At 36.2% G+C, this 24,627-nt stretch overlaps 3 protein-coding genes across 21 annotated transcripts; 1 reads left to right on the forward strand and 2 right to left on the reverse strand.

Annotated features, from left to right (window-relative positions):
* Positions 1-20: 20 nt before the first annotated feature.
* Positions 21-3,056, reverse strand: Septin1 (Septin 1). The gene is made up of 7 exons (XM_081974708.1): positions 2,845-3,056; positions 2,485-2,677; positions 1,462-1,720; positions 951-1,155; positions 791-865; positions 549-736; positions 21-496 (listed from the first exon to the last, which is right to left on the reverse strand). Exons 1-7 carry the CDS (start codon positions 2,866-2,868, stop codon positions 367-369), a joined length of 1,074 nt encoding a protein of 357 aa, XP_081830834.1. The 5' UTR covers positions 2,869-3,056; the 3' UTR covers positions 21-366.
* Positions 3,057-3,248: 192 nt separating this feature from the next.
* LOC145725806 (chloride channel protein 2-like) lies at positions 3,249-20,684 on the reverse strand. Of its 8 annotated transcripts, none has more exons than XM_081974691.1 (14): positions 20,542-20,684; positions 6,915-7,032; positions 6,154-6,284; positions 5,978-6,106; positions 5,631-5,921; positions 5,417-5,513; positions 5,226-5,339; positions 5,063-5,164; positions 4,768-5,002; positions 4,581-4,704; positions 4,263-4,532; positions 3,887-4,206; positions 3,729-3,830; positions 3,249-3,676 (listed from the first exon to the last, which is right to left on the reverse strand). In XM_081974691.1, the coding sequence occupies exons 3-14, from the start codon at positions 6,164-6,166 to the stop codon at positions 3,347-3,349; spliced, it is 2,127 nt and encodes a 708-aa protein (XP_081830817.1). In that variant the 5' UTR covers positions 6,167-6,284; positions 6,915-7,032; positions 20,542-20,684; the 3' UTR covers positions 3,249-3,346. The 8 variants fall into 8 exon arrangements, with proteins under 8 accessions (XP_081830817.1, XP_081830816.1, XP_081830814.1 ...); XM_081974690.1 differs by having other exon boundaries at positions 5,978-6,102; positions 6,154-6,297; XM_081974688.1 differs by lacking the exon at positions 20,542-20,684 and adding an exon at positions 17,841-17,981 and having other exon boundaries at positions 6,154-6,297.
* On the forward strand, positions 7,564-24,212 carry ClC-a (chloride channel protein 2). Of its 12 annotated transcripts, XM_081974686.1 has the most exons (19): positions 10,801-11,342; positions 14,006-14,147; positions 18,766-18,886; positions 19,387-19,530; positions 19,588-19,716; positions 20,481-20,588; positions 20,646-20,828; positions 20,907-21,117; positions 21,228-21,329; positions 21,398-21,477; positions 21,528-21,682; positions 21,735-21,858; positions 21,916-22,185; positions 22,242-22,426; positions 22,547-22,744; positions 22,796-22,971; positions 23,029-23,146; positions 23,208-23,403; positions 23,457-24,212. In XM_081974686.1, exons 2-19 carry the CDS (start codon positions 14,052-14,054, stop codon positions 23,630-23,632), a joined length of 2,772 nt encoding a protein of 923 aa, XP_081830812.1. In that variant the 5' UTR covers positions 10,801-11,342; positions 14,006-14,051; the 3' UTR covers positions 23,633-24,212. The 12 variants fall into 12 exon arrangements, with proteins under 12 accessions (XP_081830808.1, XP_081830807.1, XP_081830809.1 ...); XM_081974682.1 differs by lacking the exon at positions 10,801-11,342 and adding an exon at positions 7,564-7,583 and having other exon boundaries at positions 22,547-22,971; XM_081974681.1 differs by lacking the exon at positions 10,801-11,342 and adding an exon at positions 9,272-9,610 and having other exon boundaries at positions 22,547-22,971.
* Positions 24,213-24,627: the final 415 nt, after the last annotated feature.

Raw genomic sequence — 24,627 nt, forward strand, 5'->3', positions numbered from 1 at the left:
GGAGGGTTCAAACCACTTCAGGCACAAAATAATAGTATTTTATTTAAAATTTGTTTAAATATGTCACTTGATTTACTTACAGTCTTATAATTCTAAAATTAATATAATTTCTCAAGATAAAAAAATAGTATAATACTCTTAAGACATAAAAGTATTTGGCTTCCAAACGCCCAAAATTAAAATATATATTCGATCAGGAAGGAACCTTTTTAAAATGGCTTAGAGGAAACTGATATGAGAAATTGTAGCATTTTGAGATTATAGGTAATAGGATATGTTAACAAGCATACTTGTATAACAGGTTGGAAGACTTTAGTCTACCAAAACCTGAAGGTTTAGGCAAAGCATTATAGTAACAAAACTAACTTACAGCGCTTGTGTTTGCATTTTTGCCTGAAGCTGCGCTATCATTTCTTGCATCCGTTTTAGTTCCGCCTCCTTTTCCTGCAAGATCCTATCCTTTTCTGAAGTTGCCGACAACTTGTCGTCTGTCAAGCTACAACACAAACAGTCGAAACTGCTCAGATTTATAATCAAATCAAACTTACGTATTGCGTTTTGGAGGTGGGGCTCCCTTGGCCAGTCTCTCGCTCCTGTAGTTCTCGTAGTGTTCCCGTTGCGTAATGTCCTGCAGATCCTGCATGTGAGTGATCAGCATCGTGCGCAGCTTGATAAAGTCGCAGTGTTCCGGATTTTCGACTTCCACAACTCCCCATGGGTACAGTCTACCTCTAACCTAAGATTTTTGGCTGTTAAGCATATGTAGTACGTTCACTTGAGATAACGGTACCTTACGACCTCGAACCTCTAATAAAGTGTTAGCACCACATACAGCAAATGGCACAGCTTGTTTTAGTTGCCGGACCTAGAAATACAATTTATTAGTTAAGTCTTCCTTACATAATGCCAATTTTCTTGGGTTTCTGGTACATTAAATATGAATCACATACTTGTTCTTTATACTCTTCATCCTCGTCTGAATCGCATTCCGGCAAAGAAAAAATTTTGATTCCGTTCTCCGCAATTTCCTCCAAAACCTTCTTTTTAAGTTTTTGCATTTCCTTTTTAGTCAACACATCCGCTTTAGCTATCACAGGAACGATATTTACTTTGTTGTGCAATTGCTTCATAAACTCAATGTCCAATGGTTTTAAACTGTAATACAACACAATGCATTATCAGAAAATTTTATAACCAGATATTTGTGGTGATTAGTCCCTCTAATGAGGGTGTTTAAATGATAGTTATTTGAACTACTCTTCCGCTTTTAACTCATTAATATTCAGCATGGTCACACCTTGCAATTAATCATCCATATTTAGAGAAGTAAGTACAAACTATTCACTCAAGAATATAAATAACCAATCTCTATTAGGATAATGGGTTCAAATACCTGAGCAAATAAAGGCGACCCACTTTCTTTACTACCTCACCCATAGGGTGATTTTGATCAGAACTTACCCATGTCCAAAGGGTGAAATAAAGTAAAAACAACAATGAATGCGGTTGTCCACGATATTTTTCCGGTTTAGCCCGCTTTCGTCCCTCAAAAATCGCTCAAACTGTTCATCTATGTATCTGATGATTTCGGAAAAGCTGTCGGTATTGTCAATGGCATCCCCGTATCCTGGGGTGTCCACCACCGTTAATCGTAATTTGATGCCGCGCTCCTCTATTTCCACAGTGGTTGGTTCAAGCTTTACAGTTTGTTTAAGTTTTTCTAAAAATATAAAATATTATAAACTACAGTGATTCATTACTTTTATCTTGCAATTTTAATAAATGATAATGTCACTGTGTTGATTGTTTTTTATTTTAATTAATAATAGCAATTACTGTTATCTAGTACTGGTTATAAAGATATCCTGCTAGTTTTATGACTGGTGACATGGTGATAGTGATATAAAACTTAGTTTAGGCTTTGTTGATAGTAGATCCTAGCACCAGTATTCATATAAAATGTACTAAATCAATGTTTATAGAAAAAAACACAGTAATCAAAAGAACTCTATATAAAATTCATGTATGTGCTAACAGACAAAGCATAACCAAATTGAAGAACAGTGCCTTGATAAAGTAATAATTATTAACTATGCAACTGTGTATAACTAAGCACTGTTACCTGGATATACAACATTCCAAATATGAATCCTAAATAATGTTTAATGCTGAATGCTTATAACAGTCTTAGTTATTACCCTGCTTCACATTCCACTAAAAATATTAGGCCCTTCTGTTCCAAGAGCTTAGAATAATAAACTACTGTAAACCTATTTATGCCACTGGAAGTATTAACCCAGCCAGATGTTGGAAAGAGTGTGAAGAAACTTGACAAATTACTCATGGACTGATTTTATTACAGACAACTGTTTTACATAGGAAAAATTGTTGATAGTAAAAGACACTCCTAAATATTATAGTTACAATTTAATACAGACTACCCACTCCATGGTAGGAACTATACCAATAAATAATGAAACTTACCAACAGCATCTGGTACTATTCTTTCAGGATATAGGTCAGCGAGAAAAAGAGCATTAACCAAGGTTGATTTGCCCAAACCACTCTCACCAACAACCATCAGAGTAAACTCAAACCCCTTTTTCACCGATTTCCTGTGCACTTGGTTGGGTAGATTGGCAAAACCTACATATCCGGGGGTCTCCAGACTTGAAAACTGAAACAACAATTCACTTCATAGTCTCATATGGCTTGAACTTGTTCCAGAAATGGAATAAATGAGAGTAAGGTCGGTATGCCCATTAAGACAAGGTGTGGTTGGGAAAAACAAAGAAATAAAACTTGGGCCTCCTTGAGGGTAAAAATGACTGAAAGTTAACTCACATTTCTCACGGAATCGCTGGACATATTGCCAAGTTCTATTTCCTGCTACTTAGATAAATACGGCGGTTAAGCAATAGTAAACACTTATAAAAGTAAACACAAACACTATTCACACAGACAGAACTTAAAAACACTGAAAGCAGGGATGGACTGATTAAAAACCTTCAACTTGAAATTCTCCCAACAAAACAACGGCCATGTTTACGTAAATAAAATTCGTGATAGGGATTGGCCGAAAGCCGGCTCTAGATAGTGACGCAGATTAATTCGAATTCACTGAAGCCAATAGGTTAGTGGTCATATGACTGACTATCAGTCAAGGTAAAGTGAAGTCACGTGATCGATTAGAAATGCTTGCAAATGAATATACTAGAGTTGCGGGTGTTTAAATATGCAACCATACATACAAGTCTAATTAGTAATTTATTAAATTCTTTTAGTTTTCATTTATAATCAAACAATAAACAACAAAAACAAACATTTTTATTAGAAAAAATGCTTGTCACCCTTTCTTCATCAACAAAGGTAAACTTTCCGCCTTTTCTTCGTCTTTTTCAACGGGCAACAAACCGTTATTAGCGTCTTCTATAGCTTTGCGAAGATCTTTTGCTCCAACCACTCCTATCAGTTTTCCCATAGCCGTGACGTAGGCGGAATTGAGATTCATCATGGAGAAGAGGGAGTGAACTTTGAGGAGGGACGTCATTTCGACCAACTGGAATGGTGCTGGGTCGATTTGACACAAGGAAAAGTCGACTTCCTGGCTTAGTTGTTTGCGTTCCCATTCTTTTTGCTCTTGGTATGGTAAGTCGCAGATGCGGATTACTTTCAACTGTAGGTTTAGTTTATTAATACATGTTCAGACATTTTTGATTCATACTTACTTTTTCTTTCAAAGCCTCCTTTTTTCGATACGTTGCACCAGAAATGCCAAATTTGCTTAAGCGGTATTTGTTAAAAATGCGTTGCCTTAACTGTTCAGTTTCCTGTATTTATAACATTATTAAAAAGTGATTTATTTGTTAAAAGTATAATTAAAAACCTCTTCCTGATGCACACTGTCTGATTGGTCAATTGATGGCTGGCTAACGAGCGACTGAGTGTCCTGTTCCGGTTCTTTTGTAGGAAGAGCAATTATTTGCAGCCTCCGAGCCAAGCCGATTTGGTGCTCAATGGCGTCGATTAACTCCTTCCTGGACACACTTCCCAATAAAATCATATTCATAGGGTTGTCCACTAAAGGAAAAACTTTAATGTGTCTGTCTGCTTTGAGGACAAGTTTCAGCTCCTCATATGTCATTCCCAAATGAACAAACTTCACGTCTTTGATCATAAAGTCTTCCACAAAAATCTGATAGATTGCTGTTGTAAGTAAATTTCAGTTTAACTATATACAAGTTTTTTTTTTTAATTTTTACCGCTACTGCTGGGAAGCAAATCGGGCAGATATGGTAGCTTGCCAGCTTTGATAGCCACGTCATAAATACTTGGTGTAAAAAATCTAGCTATCCCATTGGCGATTAGATTGGAAATGAGAACGGGGATGACGTGGCTGATTTGTGACGTCATTTCAAACATTATCACGGCAGTAGACAGGGTGTGGGTGACTGCTCCACTCCACGCCACTGCCCCCACAGTAGCGTACGCCCCCGGCATGATCTTGGTAAATTTACCTCCGTACCTAACTCCTACACTAAACTTAGTGTTTAGATTTTTAACGGTAAAAAGGGTTGTACCTGTGGGAAACCACGTGGCCATTAGCTCTCCCCCTATTCGACCTAAAGCTGCTCCAGCCCTAAAATTAGGGATGAACGCTCCACAAGGAATCGGCATTGTAGATGCTAAAATTGATGCTAAAAACTAATTCACAATAATTTAGAAAGCAAAAAATAACTAAACAACCAATTCTCCAGTTGTACTAACTTGATAAAAGAGGTAAACAACTAAACTGGTATAAATTCCAGTCCGTTTGGTGGTCCAATGCCTCAAAATATCCTGTTGCACTACAGTGTGATTGCCTTGCGACCAGGTAAAGTTACTGAAAAGCTGTACCACCTGATCTTTTGGAGTGATATCAGAAGCCATAAACTGTCCAATTCCCGGAGGCCATGTGACCGTGGAGATAATCATCACCACGGCAAACGAGTAAATGAAACGACTGCAAATTGCCTAAATTAGCTTAAAAAATATCACCACGTATTCATAAAATTGGTCTAACTTGAACTTGTTGAGCCACTGGATCCTTTTACTGTTTTTTAGGAAACGTTTGAAAACTTGCAGGATGCTGATGTAGAAACAGCCACCCACACCACAAATCACACTGTAAATTGACTGATTTTGGAAAACTGTTTTGTATAAAAGGAGTGACAGTAAAATAATACCCTAAAATTGCAAAGGAAATCAGCTCGAACGGATCATAAGGAAACTCGCTGCTAAAGTTGGCTGGAAAAACCACCCTAATTGTGTCCACCCCATCAATCCAAACGTACAACAAACTAAAAGTCACGTTCTTTAAGTTAGTTTAATGTAATGTGTCAATCTGAGTGACTGTGTATAATAATAAACATCATACCGGTACACTGTGGCACCCCAAACGGCAGCAAAGAATCCCCTCCAATAGTTTCTTACGGCAAAGTAGGCAGTTGAAATTTCCACACTGAAAAGCACCCCTAAAAATGAGGAAATGTTTTTATAAGAGTCACTTTTATAATCTGCAACACTGTTAAGCATTGACATTATGGTAAATGCTTAAGTTAACTGTACTGAAAACAACATCAGTGGCGTACCTCCAATAGGGGCGTTAAAAGTACAAGCCACCCCCACAGCGTAAGCAGCCCCGATCAATTCGAGTTTTTTATTCTCGTTGAGGTAAACGCTCTTAAAGCTGGACGCAAAGTTTGACATTTTAGTCACCAGAATACTGGACATTTGAATCAATGGACCTTCCTTTCCTAAGGGCACACCGCTGCCTATAGTTGCCATGACGCCCATCCATTTTGCTATTAGTACCCTGAAGGTGAGGAACTCTTTCAAGTACACTCCTCGCAGGCATGTTTTGATTTGGGGTACTCCGGAACCTAAAAGATTATTAGGTAATGCATGATTGATTAGTAGTTTGAATACGTGGACTTACCTACCGCTTTGGGGGCTATTAACGAGGTAACACCCACGTTGTAAAGTATCAGAACGGCGGGAAGACACACCCAAGCTACCCATTTGGAAAAATAATTGCTGGACAACTCGGTAAACAGCATAGTCCTAGCTGAAAATGTGGTGTAGAAATGCGCCAAAAAAGGTGTGATAACTCACCCTTTCCACACATTGCAGACCCTTGATCTATGGAGTAACTGATGATGGCTACAAAAATACCGAGAGCGGCTAAGAAAAGCCATTCTTCCCCAAAGTAACCGAAGGTGTTGCGCCAGATTTTTGCGAAAACCCTATAGACCTTCCCTGTATTGAGTGTTTTTCAATAATTAAAAAGAAACATCAATCACCATATTTGGGCCTGAATTAATACGGTTTTAGTAAAAAGTAATGTCATGTGTAAATATCAGTACAGTGGGTAGTTTGTGATTAGTTAAGAAAAAGGTGAGATTTACACAACAATAAAACTGGAGGTAAGGTCAAAATTGGTATACAACTCATTACTCATTTACCATGATTTGCTATTGTAATTAAGCTTAATTCTAGACGATTATAGGCCTTACTTCCAGTGTATTGTGTTTTGTTTAGATGAAACTGAAACTATAGAGTTAAATAAATAGCGCTGGCTGTATTAGTGAGTTAATTAAACTTTCCTGTTCTAAGATTCATCATTTTTACAAAATTCAATGTACGTAAGGTCGAAATTGCTACGAAACTCCCGGGCATCTTAACGAGATTTGCTGTTATAATTAAGAATAGTGAGAGGCAATTTTGATTCCATGTTACATTTCCGTTTTTAACACGTTTTTTTATAAAAAGCTAGTGGACAACTGTGCAAGAGCACATTTTCTCCAAAAAAGAGAATTTTTGATAGCATTATAGGCATACACAACCCTTAATAATTCAGGCCTAAACCTACCAACCTTGATAAGCATCAAACTCCCTACGTCGCGCCTTCTCAATCTCCCTCAAACTTTTCCTGTTAGCCCGATTTCTCTCCCTCAAAGTCTCGTACAGGTCCTCCAGCGACTTGTTGTAGTACTAGGCAACAAAAACACTCTGGTTAAAATTTTGGTAAACGCACTATACTATAGTTTAGTAGTACCTGGACGGTACTGTAGAGCTTAGAGTCGTACACTTGGGTACTGCTCAGGTACTTACTCCTGCCGCTCATTTTGGCGTACTAGGAGTAGTAGCTGGTACCATTGTGGTGTGTATCACTTTTAGTGTGTTTGCAAAAGTGACGATCAAAGTTTGAGGGAGCCATAAAGTTACGGTACTACTAAGCGAGGGCTTATTTGCACACCGAGTCGTAAAGACATAAAAAAATTCGTTTGGTTAAATATTTGGAACTTTTTCGGCCCTGACTCGATTGTTACGTGTTTCGAGTGTACACAAAAGGGAGTTGAGGGCGGTTTTTTTCGCAAAATAGTGATATTGCCTTGTTGTTGGACTTTCGCTTTGTTATACTTGTGTATAATATAGGAATTTGTTTATTGTAAGGAGACGCGATAACCTCTCTGTGTCATCCAAAACGATGAAGAGGGGAAATCGAAAGCAGATCAGTAGACTTATAACAATAACGATAGCAGGTCAGTGGTTTTTTTTTTATAATTTTTTTCAAGTAGGTCATTTCAAGTTTATTTTGTATTCCAAAAAAAGTTAAAACATAATGTGAGATTGATCCGTCAGGTATGAATATTCAAGTTATGGTAATTCATACACACCTTTGACTTTTAGTTTTCTCTAATTGCTTTAACTTATTTTTTTATGTGTTTTTATAGTTTAATATTTATAGGGTGTTATTGGTGCTCATCCACTGCATATACAGGAAGTTTCAAAATTATCCAGAAAAGCAGTGTACAGAAGAGAGAACCATTATAAGTCAATGAGTTAGACAAAGGTGGCAACAAACTTCGTAATAAATGACATTTGCCAAAACGAAGGTGACGTCATTCGACAGTTGGTCACAAGACCACTTCATTTCACCGTCAGTTGTAATGGTTCTCTCTTCCTTCCACTGGTTTCCTATGAATTCAAACCACATTTTTCCAACCAACTAAGTTATCATAAAATAAATATTAAGCTTCTTCAAGGAAAAATCTCAGACTGTGGGAATAAAATGGCATCGTGGCAAATTTTTTAAGGCTTTCCAGTTGACTGACATCTGGCAAATCCAGCCGATTAATGCGTGATTTATAGTCTACACTCCAGATTAATTGTTCTGTGAAACCGGTGACATGAAAATACGAGATTTAGGAATTCGACACTGTCTAGATAGATTAGATAGCAGGTGGGCGACAATGATTGCTTATTATTCCTTAGGAGGGTATTAAATTAAGAATTAGTAAGTAGTAGGAAAATTTTTATGTTTAAATCCATGAAAAATACAAAAAACAAAACCTGATCTAAATAAACAGAAACTATTCCGGAAAACTAAGATTAAGACAAAAAAGGGAAACTTAGTAAGTACCTCATTTAGCACCTAAATTCGGCTGGATAGTAGAGATTATCAGGTTTTTGAATTATCTTGAGATTAAATAACGGAATTTTACACATAAATATAATTATTTAAGCTGTGCTGTTTACACTTAAAAACCTTCTTAAATAGAAAAAAAACTAAAATGGCATCAAACAGGATGTACAAGTATAAAAACTTATTTATAGGAAACCTGTGGTAAGAAGAGAGAAGCCATTAGAAATTAATGAGTTAGACAAAGATGGCAACAAAGTTTCGTTCGTGACATGTGTCAGTCTGCCAAATTTGACATTAGACAGTTGGTCACATCACTACTACATCAAAAGACGCTCCATAGAGCGTGTTCGACGTCACAATGACATAATTGAATAAACCAATATTTTGGTAACTGTCAAATTACGTCATCGTGACGTCAAAATGGCCAGGGCACGCACCGCGGAACGTCGAAACGAACGGATCCTGATTGGTACTTTGTCGTCATCTTTGTCTAGCTCATACAGATTTTTATTTCTCTCTGTTTCTAATTTTGAAATTTCCATACGTGTATATGCGAAAAATGTAACTTATCTACTTTTTACAACAAACTTAACAAAGAAACAAACTTAAAAAACCCCCGTTCCCCTCCTGAAAAAGATTGGAAAAACCTGAACCTCGCCAATACTACCAACTTGAACTTCCTAGAACCCACTTTAGTGCGACCGACCATGGAATCCGATCGTACGGGTACTGTCTTGACGATGAGGTTCCCTTTATAATAGATTTACGAACCCGCGGACTTTGGCAGTTTTAGCCGGCCATGCGGTACCGAGGTTCTAGGCGAAATTTGCAACGCTATAGAATTTTATGACGTGGTGATTCAAACAATATCCTACAATTACGAACTAAGAACGTTATTAACTTCTCGTTACAGATAATAAGGGTTGAATGGTAAACGAAATTATCGAAAAACTTTCTAGAAACATTTTAAGGTGGTAACTGGGTTATTTGCCGTTAAGAAGCCCGCAGAAAGATAAGCGTGTATTGCTTTTATCTTTTGAATAATAGAATCATTTTTAATATGTACAAAAGCAGATAATTGCTAAGATTGTTGGGTTCGAGTTGTGATATATTCGTGCGAAAAATAACTGTATTTTTTGCCTGGTAAGTCTTATTTTAATGCATATTTTAGGTAAATTTTGACGGTCATTGAACCGAAAAAAAAAATTGTGATTATCAACTCGATTACTCTAGTTTGTTTACGAGAAATTTGAATTAAGGGAATGTCACTGATTGTGTGTACTTTTTTAATAAAAGAAAATGGGGAAGGTCGATACTTGAGTGATTATCATGTTTGTTTAGCAAACTGCTACAGTGTGGTAAAAACCAGTAAAAAAACTTGTTAAATCTGTTTATAAGTAGCTCATTCCAGTCTTACAGAAAATCTGAAATTGTTTGTTTAGTTCAGAAAATATTAGTTTATTAAAGTGTTGAAAAGGTTTTGCTATACTTACATACAATTTTGGTTAAAACTTATTAGACACCACCAGTAAAACATTTTTACAAAAATTAAATAAAATCAAGTAAATGGCCATCATAAGTAAGTATTTAAAATTAGAGGAAATCCAGATCCTGTTTTTTAAACTTTTATAGCTTCATCATAGTGGTATTTGACAGTTTACAGCATTTTGACACACGAAACTAGCTCCAAAGAAAACAGCTTTACGTCACATCTGTCAAAAATCCCATTCAGGGAGCTCTAAAACATGTATTGTGAGTTTTAACTTTGTACTAGTTTTAAGAAAGTTTTTATTGCTTCACGAAGAAAATTGTTCTTATAGTTTGCAAGTTTATGACAGATTGAAACATGCTCAAAATAGTGTCCAATTTCTATTCATGGACCTATAAACAAGCATTTAATATGATTTAAAACTGTATATTAACTATAAGTGCCTTTAGACAGGTTTTGTAATTTTTGTAGCTCTATGTACTTGACAGTTACCAATTTAGTGTCAAAATTTACTTGATATTCTCCTTTTAGAATGAACCGCAGAAACTGAGTCAAAATGTGTATACCTATCCTCTACCATCAACTAAATTTACCCTGTTTTAAATGACTCAAAACTACTCTTGAAAGTCAACTGCAACTATTACTCTTATAATTTTGAAAAGTGATTTGATATAGAAGTTAGTTACTGACATCACTGTTTCTGTAAGTAACTTGAAGGCCCAAAACTGCTTAAATAAGAGCACATGTTCACTATAAACTTGTGACCTAAAAAAATCACTAATTATCGGATTATCGAGGCCGTCATCGACTTGTGTTAATTTCCAATCATAAACAAATAAGCACGTGAATTTCATATGTAAATAACGGCGACCTTAGCATCAAGTAACACGCCCCCCTTTACCAACACAGGTAGTCCACTAGGAAAAACCTGTTTAATCCATCAACTGCTGCGAAAAAAAATGGCGCTAATAAAACTATTAAACATGCGACATAATCGCGGAATCTCGACCTGTTCCCGATAATAGGTACACAGGTTATCTGGAAACTGGATCGTATGGGAAAACAATATTTGTTGGCAGCGCTCCAAGACATAACAATCGCGACTTCTCTATTTTAATGTTGACCGAAAGTCTGCGGGGCTCGAGCTTGGCGAGCGCGGCGGACGACCCGTCATTGATTGTTGGTTGGTGAGCGCCAAGCGATTGTGTTTTGTTTATTTGATTTTACCAAGTCTGGTCACTATTCAGTGCGGGAGTGTTTCCAAGTTTATTGTGACTAGATTGGTCTGGGCCGGGATCTCAATCAGCTGGAGTAGTATTTTTGTGCGTTTTGTTTTCGTACCGTGTGTAATCACTTTTTTTGAAATCACGGAAATAAATCTTTTAGGTAAATAATCTCGCTAGGAATTACTAATGAGTACCGTCAGTGCATGTGATTTAATCGTCTTCTTAATCTTGATTATTTATTACATGATGTTACATTTATCCAGGTTATTTCAAACTTGTCAAACTCATTTTTACTTGAAAGTTTATTAAGTACTTTTTCAAGTAAGTACTTTATTGCATTTCTATCATATATGCCAAAAACCACCAATTCTATTAGCAATTAAGCCGAATTTCAGTAATTTTGCAATCGACCTTATCTCCAAACACACTTTTTAAAGATCCAATAAAGTTCTTTACATACAATGCCGTAAAGCACTTATGTACTTATTTATCATCTCCCATTATAAGTATTGCTATCGCAAATACCGAATATCAGCACTTTAATGTGATTTGATACCGGTGTAAGAGAGTTTCTGATTTTAGTGTAACTGATTTGAGGAAGAAAGAGCATTTAAACGTAGTGTTAGAGACATTTTGGTGACTTTAGACACAGTTACAAGGTAATCAACATGTTCTCTAGTGGCAATCTGTGATTGTTTTTATTCTAGGAAATAAATAATCTATTTTTATAGTCATTTAGCAGTGGAAATATCCTGTATATTTAAGAATTAATTAAAAAAAAATAGAAAGTGCTGGGTAGTTTGTGATTTGAAGCTATCAGCTTTTCTTGACCAATCACAAATTGAGTGAGGCGTTTCCATAGCGAGCACTAACACGTTTATCACGTGACTAAGTAATTTTAGTTGGGACAGTTGAGTGAAAACATGTGACCAACTCATTTCAAAAAAAAAATTTAAATCTAAACTAAGATAAGTATAATTTTCTTAGTGATCCTGTTTAACTTTCCTACTATACAGTCGGAAGCTACTGTTTTGCACTTAATTTAAAAACATCACAAAATTTTACAAAATGGAAAACATATTTTTTTCGAAAAGAGTGGACATTAACTCGCCTAGTGGCAACGTCGCAAATGTCACGTGGGTTCAGTAATTTAACTGAAAACACGTGACCTGAGTCAACCACTCAATACAAGAACGCATCCAGTATTAAAAATAATGAATTTTTGACATGAAAACGTTAGAAATTAAATATTTGCGCAATTTGTCGCCGCAAACTTTGTAAAATGGATATTAAAAAAACATTCAAACTTCTGCTTCCATTTCCAAGTAATAAAAATATGTGCTGTGAAATGGTATCACGTGACCGACTGTCAAATAATGTCATTGTTAAACAAAGGGAGCTGTGTTCATTCGATTTGGTCATTTCGGATTCAAAACCATCATTATCCAAAGGTCACGTGACATTCGTGTAATTTTGTAATCACGGTGTCATGTGATTTTTAGATTACAACGCCTTTGGATCGAAAAACGTGGGTAAGAGAAGTATAAATAGACAGCTCTGAGTCTTGAATCTGACAAACGTTAATTTATACAATAATTAAGGGCCGATTACACCGATATATTTAAGAGCACCCTAGACTAGTTTTAATTGGACTATGACATTTTGCACAAGATTTATCACAGTCAAATCACAAATTCGTTTTAACGTGCTTCATGGGCGTGCCCGTGCAGAGAGCGACTTTGACGTCACGATCACGTAATTTGACATTTGGTCCATGTAATGTTTTGTTAATTTACGTCAAATTCAACTCGAATGAGGGTAAGTAAAGTCGTAGTTGTCACGTGAAGGTCTATCACTTTCGCTCTATGAAAACCATAACTGAGTTGGAATGCAACCGACGTCACGCTTTTAAATATATTTTTAGATCAATTACAGTGCTTTATTATGACAAATTAAAGCAACAAGTTTATAAATGAAAATGTTGAAATGTTTCTCTTAATTTATTTGCCGCATTTGACAGTAGCCCCCTCTAAAGCCCAAAGTAACCTATTAATCTAAGACCCAGTACTTTCAGCTCAGAATAACTTTAGAAAGGATGATATCTATGAAAACCGTGAAATCAGACCCTCCTATTGGTCAATTCCGTCATTTCTATAGAAATTATCCTAAGAATAAATTTATTCGGATATTAACTTATTAAGTCTTAACGTTTAGGACTGGTTCTTTCACTTTCAGTTAAATTAATTTTTAGGATAATTTCTATGGAGCGATAACAGAATCGAAGTATAGATTGATTACACGGTTTCTATAGAAATTATGTTTGGAATAAAATTATTCTGAAATGAAATTGACTGACAAAACTTATTAGTAGATTTCAGTTCGTTACATATTTAGTGTTTCATTAATCAACTATTAACAACTATAAATATTACTCTGAACAATTTAAAACAAAAATAAATTCACGAACCAAGAAAACAGTATTACAACATCCCACTTGGACAATCAAAGAATTATAACCATAAAATAATTTCAGAAAAAAACCCATTACATTTTTGCGGTCATTAAAAATATATAGGCGTGCCTAAACATTTTTCCTTAGGCCTATTTATTGTTTCACAACAATCACTAGAAATGCTGACAAACGATAAGAAATAAGCGTGACAATAGATTTTTTTCTTTAAACTTGACAGTAACGAATTGTACGCATTCAAGATCACCCATATAACATTTCCAGGGTGAAATTGTTTAACACTTACCGGAAACCTTGAACGGTTCGTTACTAAATTGGTTAACTAAGTTGTTATAACTAAGTTTATTTCTTAGATTTGGTGACTTGACCTGGACTAATCCGACCATTCCGTAGGTCTGGATGGCGAGCACGACCATACACGACATTGACGGCCTTAATGGACATGAAGTGGGCAAAAACAACGAAAAATATGGCTTGGGATACCAAAATACCTTGGTAAGTTATAATAACATACTTGTATTTCAGAAGCATTAAACAATTTGCCTAAGGTGGTCGCATGACAAAAAAAAGCTTCCGCCTGGAAATTCAAACAAAATTTCCATCTATAATCATCGCAGACAGTTGATTTGATCAATTATTATAAAATGACCGGAACGCAAAAATCTTTTATGAAGCCCATTCGCGTTATGTAAGCTAATGATAGGTTGAGGAATATGATTATTAATGCGGTTGCAATAAATTTGTAAACAATTTTTTAAGTCCCGGATTTCGGTAACCGCAAAAGAGCACTTTTTCATAAATTATACTGTCCGAAATGGCTTTATGGGACATAAAATGTGATTATTCAAGGCTGACTTTTTAACGTTTGGGCAATTAGTTAAATTGAGATTCGATTACAAAAAACAAGATGGTCTCCTTTAAATAACCTACAGGTGTTGGTTACCTATACCGCGGTAAATATTTTCCTACCTACAGTTGTTTTTCAACTAAGATCTAGTTATTATTCAGGAAATTTTATTCGAATTTGTCCCTACTTGTTTTGGGTCAACGGATCATACCTACACATATCAAAATCCTAATTGAAAAATTGCTTCAACCTTAATCGGCTAGGGCACGCTAACTTGTGGGAAAGTGAGAGTGGTGTATGCTTGCAAGCATTTTAATCCACGAGATAACTAACGCTAATTACTTAAGCCTTACGATATTATAAAATCAATTTCACAATGGGTTTCAAGTTCAACTTAGAAAGTTCAAGTTCTCTAACCGATTTGAAGGTTGGCGTAAACGCGTTCGTGGGTTATGCAACCAGCGATTAACTCTCATTTCTTCAGTTTATAGGATATTCAAATCGTTTACTTCTATAATATCACGTGCATGAAGAATTTTTCTTGTTCAATGCACGTTTTTTTTTTGTTATGTAACAGTGAATGAACGATGCAATACGTTTAAGTTATTGCCCTAAGCAAGCAGGCTGCAATTAACTGGGAAATTCGGAACGCGCTCTGTGACGTCATTTGACAGTTGATCACCGGTTTGTTACGTTTGTACAACAGTAGTCACGTGACCCCTTGTTAAATAACGTCACAGACCGAGAAGGAAATTATTAAGAGAAAGAAATACATAATTTGACAAAAACCTGTCATTGTCAACCAGTTCTGTCATATTCTCATCAATACTTCTCTTGGCAATTCTACTCCCTGCGTTCAAGAATTAGGACCCTGTTATTCCTTTTTCTATTCCTTGGTAGGGATATGGGATCGTGAAAACACCTGGTGCCCATTATTTCACCGGGTGCCTTCATGTATCAATTGCCCATTGTCAAATGAGAAGGTTTTTAATTATCATTTGTTAACAGCTTGAGTCGGAGTTTATCCTGTTAACATTTGAACTTTGACAGTTGCAAATTCAGTATTTTAAAGTCACGTGACAGTTTTATTTAACTTAAATTTTGACAGTTTAAATATGCCGTACTGCAATATTTTTAAGTTCAAAACTGGACTGCTTGAGATCACGTGACTGCTTTAATAATTCTAAAACTTAATTTTTTTCAATTTGAAGTTCGACAGCTTTAATTTGACGTCCAGACAATTTTCAAGTCCTAAACTGTATTTATTAGGGTCAAGTAACGGTTTTGACTATTTTTTGACATGTGCAAAATACACAGAGGGATCGTCACAAGGCCTCATTCAACACTCAACAGTGACCAAAAATCTATAAGTATATGCTAAATAAACATAGCCTATAAGCTGGATCTTGGTCAGGTGACGGTTTTCTGCTTTAGAGTACACCGTGACACGTGACAGTTTTTCAGGTTAAAACCTTTCAATATACCATTCTTACTGTGTTACACAGTAAATAAAGAAAATTTTCAAAATGATCCAATATCTCAAAAATTTAAAATTCTAGTATAAACAGATGTGGTAAATCCAAAACCGACCATAGGAAAACCGCGTAACGGACAGAGAAACGTACATTATTGCATGCGCGGGACTAAGACAGGAAACGAAAAAAATATCAAGTAGGCCATATTTTCAGCGCGCTGTTGCCTTTTAAGTTATTTTGTCGACGGTATTTGAGTGATACTTGGCGTTTGACAACAGCGCGCTGAAAATATGGCCTACTTGATATTTTTTTCGTTTTCTGTCTTAGTCCCGCGCATGCAATAATCTACGTTTCTCTGTCCGTTACGCGATTTTTCCTATGGTCGGTTTTGGATTTACCACACCTGTATAAGTTTTTTATATCATTCTTTACGCCATTTCCATATTGCAGTAGGGGAATGAACTTGAAGTAACTTTATCAATAGTCATACAATGAAGTAGTCAAATTGAAGTATTTATAAAGTTTATACTCCTATTCTTTATTATCACAAAGCTGCTTAAAAATAGCAATTAAAGCATAAAGATAAATTAGGTATACGATTAGAATCAACCATTTTTAATTCTATTGTAATTTTAACTACCTTTTATAATACTACATCACTAGGTATTAAGAAAATCAAGCTGAAAGTCTAAAGTAAAGTAAATCATTGCCAAGAATTTCATATCTGAACTTTTACTATATTATTAGACCTATCACTATTTTGATAAATTAAACACCAAGCTCGAACAATACGCGTGAATGTTTTGTTGGTTTCAAAGTTATAATTATTGCAAGTTTGGAAACGTGTTCCACCCACGAATTCAAAAATATTTGTCAAGAATTTAATAATTGAGTAACCAAAAGAATAACCAGATATTTGGTTGGGTTGGGGTTGCTTTTAAGAGTAGTTCAGTGAGTAATATTAACGAAACACAACGAATAAACTTTTCATCATAGCAAAGCTTTCTCAAGGAAGTTCCTGGTTAGGTTTACGGAAATCAAAGAAAGTATGTTAACCGAGGGTTCAAGCAAGGTTAAACCAATTGAGCAGCGTCTTGTTGACTTTAATTTAGGGTTGACTCGCCTTTTAATAAGAAAATGACACAATTTACCGGCATCATTCGTCTCAGTTAAACCAATTTGTCTCCGCTAAATTCGCACTAGTAAATCAGTGTGTCTGTGCGATTTTCGGCTGGAAGTTCAAATGTTGCGAGTGTGAAATGGAAGAAACCAAGGATAAATCCCCCGAAGGGTTTCTGGACGAGCACGAAGTGGAAGACTGGGATGATTTCGAAAAGTTTATGACCAAGAAGCGGAAAAACGCGCACCGGCCCGCTCAAACCGCTTTCTATCCATTTCCACCCCAGGATGAGGAAGAGTATCAGAGCACATTAGTAAGGACAACTTGTTTACCTCCATTTAGAACGGATAAAGTGCAAAAACGTTGTTTCGGCTTAGTTTTTATGGTTTTTTTATGGTCAGGATTACGGTTATCAAATATTGCAATTTAATTAGAAGTGGTGTAGACGCGCTATGCTCCATATTTTATAAGGCACGTGCTTTGTGATTCAGTATTTTCGATAAGACGTCAGCTTAAGAAAAATTAAAAGTATTAGCCTTGGAGTGATGGTTTAATATACTAGTCAAAGTTCATGGAATAAATTTGATATCTCTCTAAAAGACAGACAATTTATTCTGGTTTAGAAACTGTTGCTGAAATATTGTACTGATGTTTGTAGGTAGAGTCAAATTGTAGAACACCATTTAAGAACTTGAACAAAAATTTAAAACAGTTAGTTAATTTAAATAATTCCACTTTTTAAATACCTTTTGTAGCTTTTTCAGCTCCTTTTTATCCTTCGACATTTCACCGTCAACATCAATATAAAAAACCATAAGTACAAACTAATAACGCGACCAATATAAGAAAAAACGTCAAACTGCGATCATCGTTTACCATCACGCTTCTTTTATCTTACCCTGCTTAATGAACGCCTTAAATATTTGCCTTAAAAATTACTAATAATTGATCTATACTATTTTTACCGCCCTCGAAATAATCAACTAGTCAAATAACACGCCATTGTTTCAATAATACAAATCTTGACGATCGATTAGTGAGATGTTAAAATCGACCACCGTAGGCAAATATTGAGTAGTCAAATATCGAATGTTGACTACAATTAATCATGTTATGCGGTTACATTTACGTGAATTGTGCGATTACGTAAAAAATGCAGTTTACACGATGAAAAATGGTGATAAGGTTGGTTGAATTCAAATTAATTGATTTCCTGAAGTTAGTTATTTGCCAAGAAAGAGTAATCACGTGATCTCCCATCCAGAATTAGTATATCAAAGTGATACTAAAAACGAAGCTGACCAATAACATAATATAACCTTATCACAAAAAACAAATCTAAATGATACCGGGCACTAGCCCGATTATATTAAGATTTTACAAGGTTAGTCTAAAAGATTTAGTCTCAATCGCCATTTCCTTCCATAAGGTTGGGTTTCCACAAAATCCTAAATAATTATGGATAAACTAAAATTATTGTCCCAGGTTTGTCACTCGATTACAAAAAATACAATGTGTATAAACAAAAATATTATTTAGGAATCAAAATTCAGATACCCTAAAGGTTATTTCAAGTTTCATGAGGAGAGCTGGGCATTACTGGAACACCCTGTACATTAATGGAAGTCCAAAAAGGTATTCTCCCTAATTGTGTATTATTTGTTATTGCAGATGTATGGCAGGTATAGCCGGCAACTTGGTGAATTCGCAAAACTTGAAGGACTAAAAGCACAAGAGAAACGACGTCTCAAAGAGGAGAAAGCAAGGAAAAGGGAACTCAGAGGCTACCAAGGTACGGTTTTATATGCTAAATCCAATTCTGGGCAGTTTAGAGTGGAAATCTGACTTAATTAATAAATCCCAAATCCGGACTGTTGTGGTTTTCCAATGAAAGTCGAACTAATTTAAATCATTAACACGGTCTGTAATGCGCGTTTGTATTAATAAGAAAGACCACAGACTGATCCAGTCATAAAATACCTCATAGCCAATAAGTATTAACCTGAACGAACTTAATCCTTTAGGTAAACAACAACATTTTGATAAAAAGTGTTTAATAAACTTTGTTTAATCCATAAGATCAGTACCAGTGCAAATCTCCCTCTGTGTATATTACTAGCCTTCATGGTGATTATTGTGGAACATCTCAAATCATGTACAAAGTATTCATTTTCAAGTGCTATACGTTACAAATCCGACTGTTTTCCTCATTAGAAACGAAATTTCATTGTTACGGTTGTTATAAATTATTGTCAAAGTTTGATCGATATAATTATTTAAATTTTTTTACAGGAAAACTGGCAAAATCCATATCCTTCCTATGGAAGCATACATTTGCCCGGCTAGGAGAAGACTGGGTCTTCCTGGCTCTTTTGGGTATCATAATGGCTGTGATAAGTTTCATAATGGATAGTGGAATATACATGTGTAATGCTGGTAATATATCAACTGCATTAATTATCTAATAATATAATGTGTATGTGAATAAATTAGCTAGATTGTGGCTGTATAATGATTTGACTCAACACATAGCAGCGCAGTATGCGGCTTGGATTTCTTTGCCTCTTACCCTTATCTTGTTTAGTGCGGGGTTTGTTCATTTGGTGGCGCCACAATCTATAGGTAAGTTTGTTGTACTATACTAATTTGAGTTGTAATCGTCACACTCGTCCATCAAAAATGTTTTGCGGTGGACGAGAAAAAACGAAACTTATTTGGTACACGATAAATGTATGTAACGTAGAAAGGGACAAGAGCCTTATCTCTCTTCAGTTTATAGTGAGTTGAATGAGACAGAATGCATGAGTATGTCTAACCAGAAGTTTAACCAAACGTCAAAAAAAGGAACTAAAATTGTAGATTATAGGTCATGTTCAAGTTAAATGTTAATGTGGATTTTATAGTGATTAACGTGATTAGAAAGTTATCCTGCGTAAATAATAGAAAAAGCTGCCTCAATAAGATGTTTTTAAGAAAATTTGTGGAATAAGTAATTCTCGTCATAACTTATTTAGACTTCCACCTACGTTATGAAATTGAAATGTCTTTGGCCGCATTCATGAAGCGTCTAGAGTGAATGGTTATGACGTAACTTGACAGTTGGTCAAATTAGGGTAGTCACTCTGGCCATATTTGTTTTCACGGCCATCTCATGACGTCACAATGTAATGAACAAAAACGTAACGTCATTGAACAAAAATTACATTATGGACAACTGTCAAATTACGTCACCGTGACGTCAAACTATACCCGGCTCATTTTAACTTTCTTTTTAAGCCTTTTATCAAATTACTAGCATGTAATATTGCAATGTATGCTGTAAAAGCATTAATTGATAATCCTAGCTTTAGTAAACTCCGTTCTTATACTTAAAATTGTTTTACTAGGTTCGGGAATACCCGAAATGAAAACAATCCTCAGAGGGGTGGCCTTAAAGGAGTATCTTACCTTCAAAACGTTGGTGGCCAAAATAATCGGTTTGACCACTACTTTAGGTATTCTTCACCCATTTTGGTCCGAAACGTGTTTTCTAAGATATTTCCAATATTTAGGTAGCGGATTGCCTTTAGGTAAAGAAGGCCCTTTCGTCCACATCGCCAGTATTGTGGCCACTTTACTCAGCAAGTTGGTGACCGGTTTCCAGGGTATTTACGAAAATGAGAGCCGAACGACTGAAATGTTGGCGGCGGCTTGTGCTGTGGGCGTGGCTAGCTGTTTTGCCGCCCCCGTTGGAGGTAAAGCTAAAATAAATTAATTAACCAGCTTTGTAGAATGGCTATTTGTAATACATTACCAATTATTTGACTTTCTAGGGGTGTTATTTAGTATCGAAGTAACCACAACGTATTTTGCGGTCAGGAATTACTGGAGGGGCTTTTTTGCTGCCGTTTGCGGAGCAACCATGTTCCGATTGTTGGCTGTTTGGTTTCAAAGTGCTGACACTGTCACCGCCGTCTTTAAAACCAGTTTTTACATGGAGTTTCCGTTTGATCCACAAGAACTCTTTGTTTTCGCTTTGATTGGGTATGTACCTCTACGAATAACACAAAATTGTTTATTAAAAATAAACAGTTGTTCCATTAGTACCTTGAAAAGTAATTACAAAAGGTCTGATCAGTTCCTAATTATTTTAGAGCCTTCTGCGGTTTGGGTGGTGCCTTTTACGTCTGGATGCATCGGCAATACGTGATGTTCATGCGCAAAAGCAAAACCATCAACAGTTTTCTACAGAAAAAGTGAGTAGACTCGGTTTTTGCCACATCCGATTATAAAAACGCAGTGAAAAGTGTTAAACTTTCTTCAGCCGGTTCTTGTATCCCGGCATCGTCATCTTGGTCGTGTCCACGTTGACTTTCCCACCGGGTACTGGAAAATTCATAGCTGGTAAGTGGTAGTTAATACAGTTGAATGCTTTACTTTATTTACAAATAAAGGGGACCTAACCACGCACACCCAGGTGTTGGCTTTGTTCAGTAACTTTACCTGGACCAAGGCGAATCACACTCCTATTGAAGAGAGTATCATCAAACACTGGAAGACCGAGTACACTGGAGTGATTCTAGGTCTGAACTTGTACATCATCTTCACCGTAAGTCAACCTTCTTGAAACTTATTGGGGTTGTAATAGAGGATTTTTCTAGTTTTTTGCGTCTATAGTATGCTCAACTATCCCAGTCCCCGCGGGGGCTTTTATACCAGTCTTCAAGATCGGTGCTGCCATCGGACGAATAGTCGGTGAACTAATGCATCTGTGGTTTCCCTATGGTATGGTGACACACATTCAAACTTTGAAAAAAATAATTAATATGTTTGACAATTCAGGAATGAGATATGGTGGCAATACGTCACTGATCATCCCCGGTGGCTACGCCACTGTAGGCGCAGCAGCTTTCTCAGGATCAGTCACTCATACAATATCCGTATCGGTCATCGTATTCGAAATGACCGGTCAGATCACCCATATCATCCCCATCATGATCGCCGTGCTGATTTCAAACGCCATAGCCAGTTTACTGGCCCCAAGCATGTACGATAGTATTATTCTCATCAAAAAACTGCCGTATCTACCGGATCTACTACCCAGCAGTAGCGGTAAGTGAGTGAACGTTTCGGTTGCGTACACCTCTTCATCAGGAAATTTTGAGCAGGCATGTACAACGTGTACGTGGAGGACTTTATGGTGCGTGACGTCAAGTACATCTTTCACAGTATGACGTATGAGGAACTGAAGCAGGTTCTGAAAGAAAATCGAAAGTTACAGAGTTTTCCTTTGGTTGACAAGCCGGACAGTATGATTTTGTTGGGGAGTATACAACGAATGCAATTAATTCAAGTAAGTTCGTTTACTAATCTATTATTAAATCAAATCATCAAACACAAAAGTTACTAATTTTATGACACTACTAATTGACTGACTTTGAAATGTTCTGTTGACCAATAAACGCAATTTCAGTTAATAGAACGACATATTGGAAGAGAGAGACGACTTCAAGTGGCCGCAATTCGAATGAAAGAAGCCGAAGAAAAAGCTAGAGAAGAAGAAAAACGTCAAATGGAAGAAAGGAAAAGACGACCATCCAGATTCCAGGTCACTCCTGCACCTGATACACTGCAAAGACAACTGTCCGAAAACCAGCTGGAACCGCATCAAGTAACTCTTAGACATAACATATGGTACTCAATTGCAAATGACTTGTTTCAGCACACTTACACCCCGAATTTTGGGACGCAACCGCGTAAATCTATTCTGAAGAAAACCAATTCGTTTACTCTGAAAGGGTTCTCGCCCTTTATGAATACAAGCCCTGGAAATACGCCCTACACGACGGTAACTGGAGCGGAGAGCCGAATTCGATCAGCTTTTGAAGCAATTTTCAGGTTTATATAACCATCTTACCAGTGTTAATATGGTTAAACTAATCCTGCTTGTTACAGGAAATCCGCTAATCTCCAAGACGTTAACAAAGAAGACAGTCAGCAAGTACTGGACAGTCCCGGGGAAATGCCGCAAATTGTACCTACTAGTCCTACCACAATGAAGAAAGTCCAGTTGGTAAATATTATTTATACAGTTAAATGTTATGACAGACTCTAAAGCGCAATTTTTGTGACAGCCTAAAGAAAGAGTATGCGACATGAGTCCCGAAGACCAAAAGAAATGGGAAGAAGAAGAAATGCGAATGCATGTGGATTTCACCGCTTGTCACGTGGACCCCGCCCCTTTCCAACTGGTTGAGAGGACCTCACTGCTCAAAGTGCACTCTCTTTTCTCCATGGTGGGGGTAAACCACGCCTACGTCACTGCCATAGGTAATAATCTTGACAGTTCATTAGGATACACTGATGAACTTGTTCTGATCTAGGCAAATTGGTGGGTGTGGTCGGTCTCAAAGAGCTGAGGAAAGCGATTGAGGACGCAAACGCCGGCATTTTGCCTCAACACGTTGACGCCAATGACACTGGCACGGTTAGTGTAAATGACGTTAAGGAGCCCTTAGATGACGTAGACGCCAGTACTCAGTTGGTTTCGAAAGTGTGATGTTTGTCAGCCTGTAGATTAGAAGTTCCTTTTTGTTGTGTTTGTTTTATAAACTTGAAATTCACTCAAACTGCCATTCTATATAGAGACAGTGATGCTATATAGTTTGTGCTTATAAAGCAGTAGAACTAGACCGTAGATTACTGAAGATTTGAGCCATATACAGGGAACATTTATTTTAGTTTCAAAAACGGCTCACTTGGTTTGGCCGTAAATACAACTATCGCCTGGAAAAAGTGTGAGCTGCTGGAGTGCCTTAAATTGTATGTAAATATTGAAAGGATGACATATACAGCCAATTTATGTGACCTAATTAGCGCAATTATAGTAGTTAAGCAACAATGTTACATATTATATTTTAAGTGACAATTCCATTAAGATTTAAGTCAACAAAAAACTTTGTTTTGCAAATATTCTGCTCCTACGTCAGTCTCGAATGTATATTTGCGATTGGCGTAGGATCGTTTGGTGACTCACATCACCATCATCAAGTGATATAAATTGAAGTTGTGATAGTATTTAACGAATATATGTATACAGTTAAAAGTATGTTTTTAATATAAACGTTATATAATTTGAATATGTGGTTTTCAAATTTATAGAAGCAATAATTTGGCAATGCTTTTTTATATTTTTGGCGTCGGCAGGCATAAGTCATATTAACAATGATATTATCGCTAATGTAAAACTTATGAAAGTATAATAAAAGGTCTTATAAGCAAACAAACCAGGAAAAACTAAAGTAAAAAAAATATGGAAAAAAATTTCCAGTAACTACTAAACAAGATAGAAAATTCATAGAAAAAAACTCGAAATAATGTGAAATTAACAAAAAATAAGACTTTGTTGAAAACTTGTTAAATTACATACTAAGAAAAAATAAATCCCTTACCTCTTACCTACAAAAAGAAATTTAAAAAATAATGAAAACACTGAACAAAAATAAACAAATCCAAAAATTCGTTCTAAAGTGTCACTATTGTCAGATTAGAATA

This window comes from Ips typographus, linkage group LG3 (assembly GCF_016097725.1).
Source record: "Ips typographus isolate SLU linkage group LG3, UJ_Ityp_2.0, whole genome shotgun sequence".
Classification (NCBI taxonomy): Eukaryota; Metazoa; Arthropoda; class Insecta; order Coleoptera; family Curculionidae; genus Ips; species Ips typographus.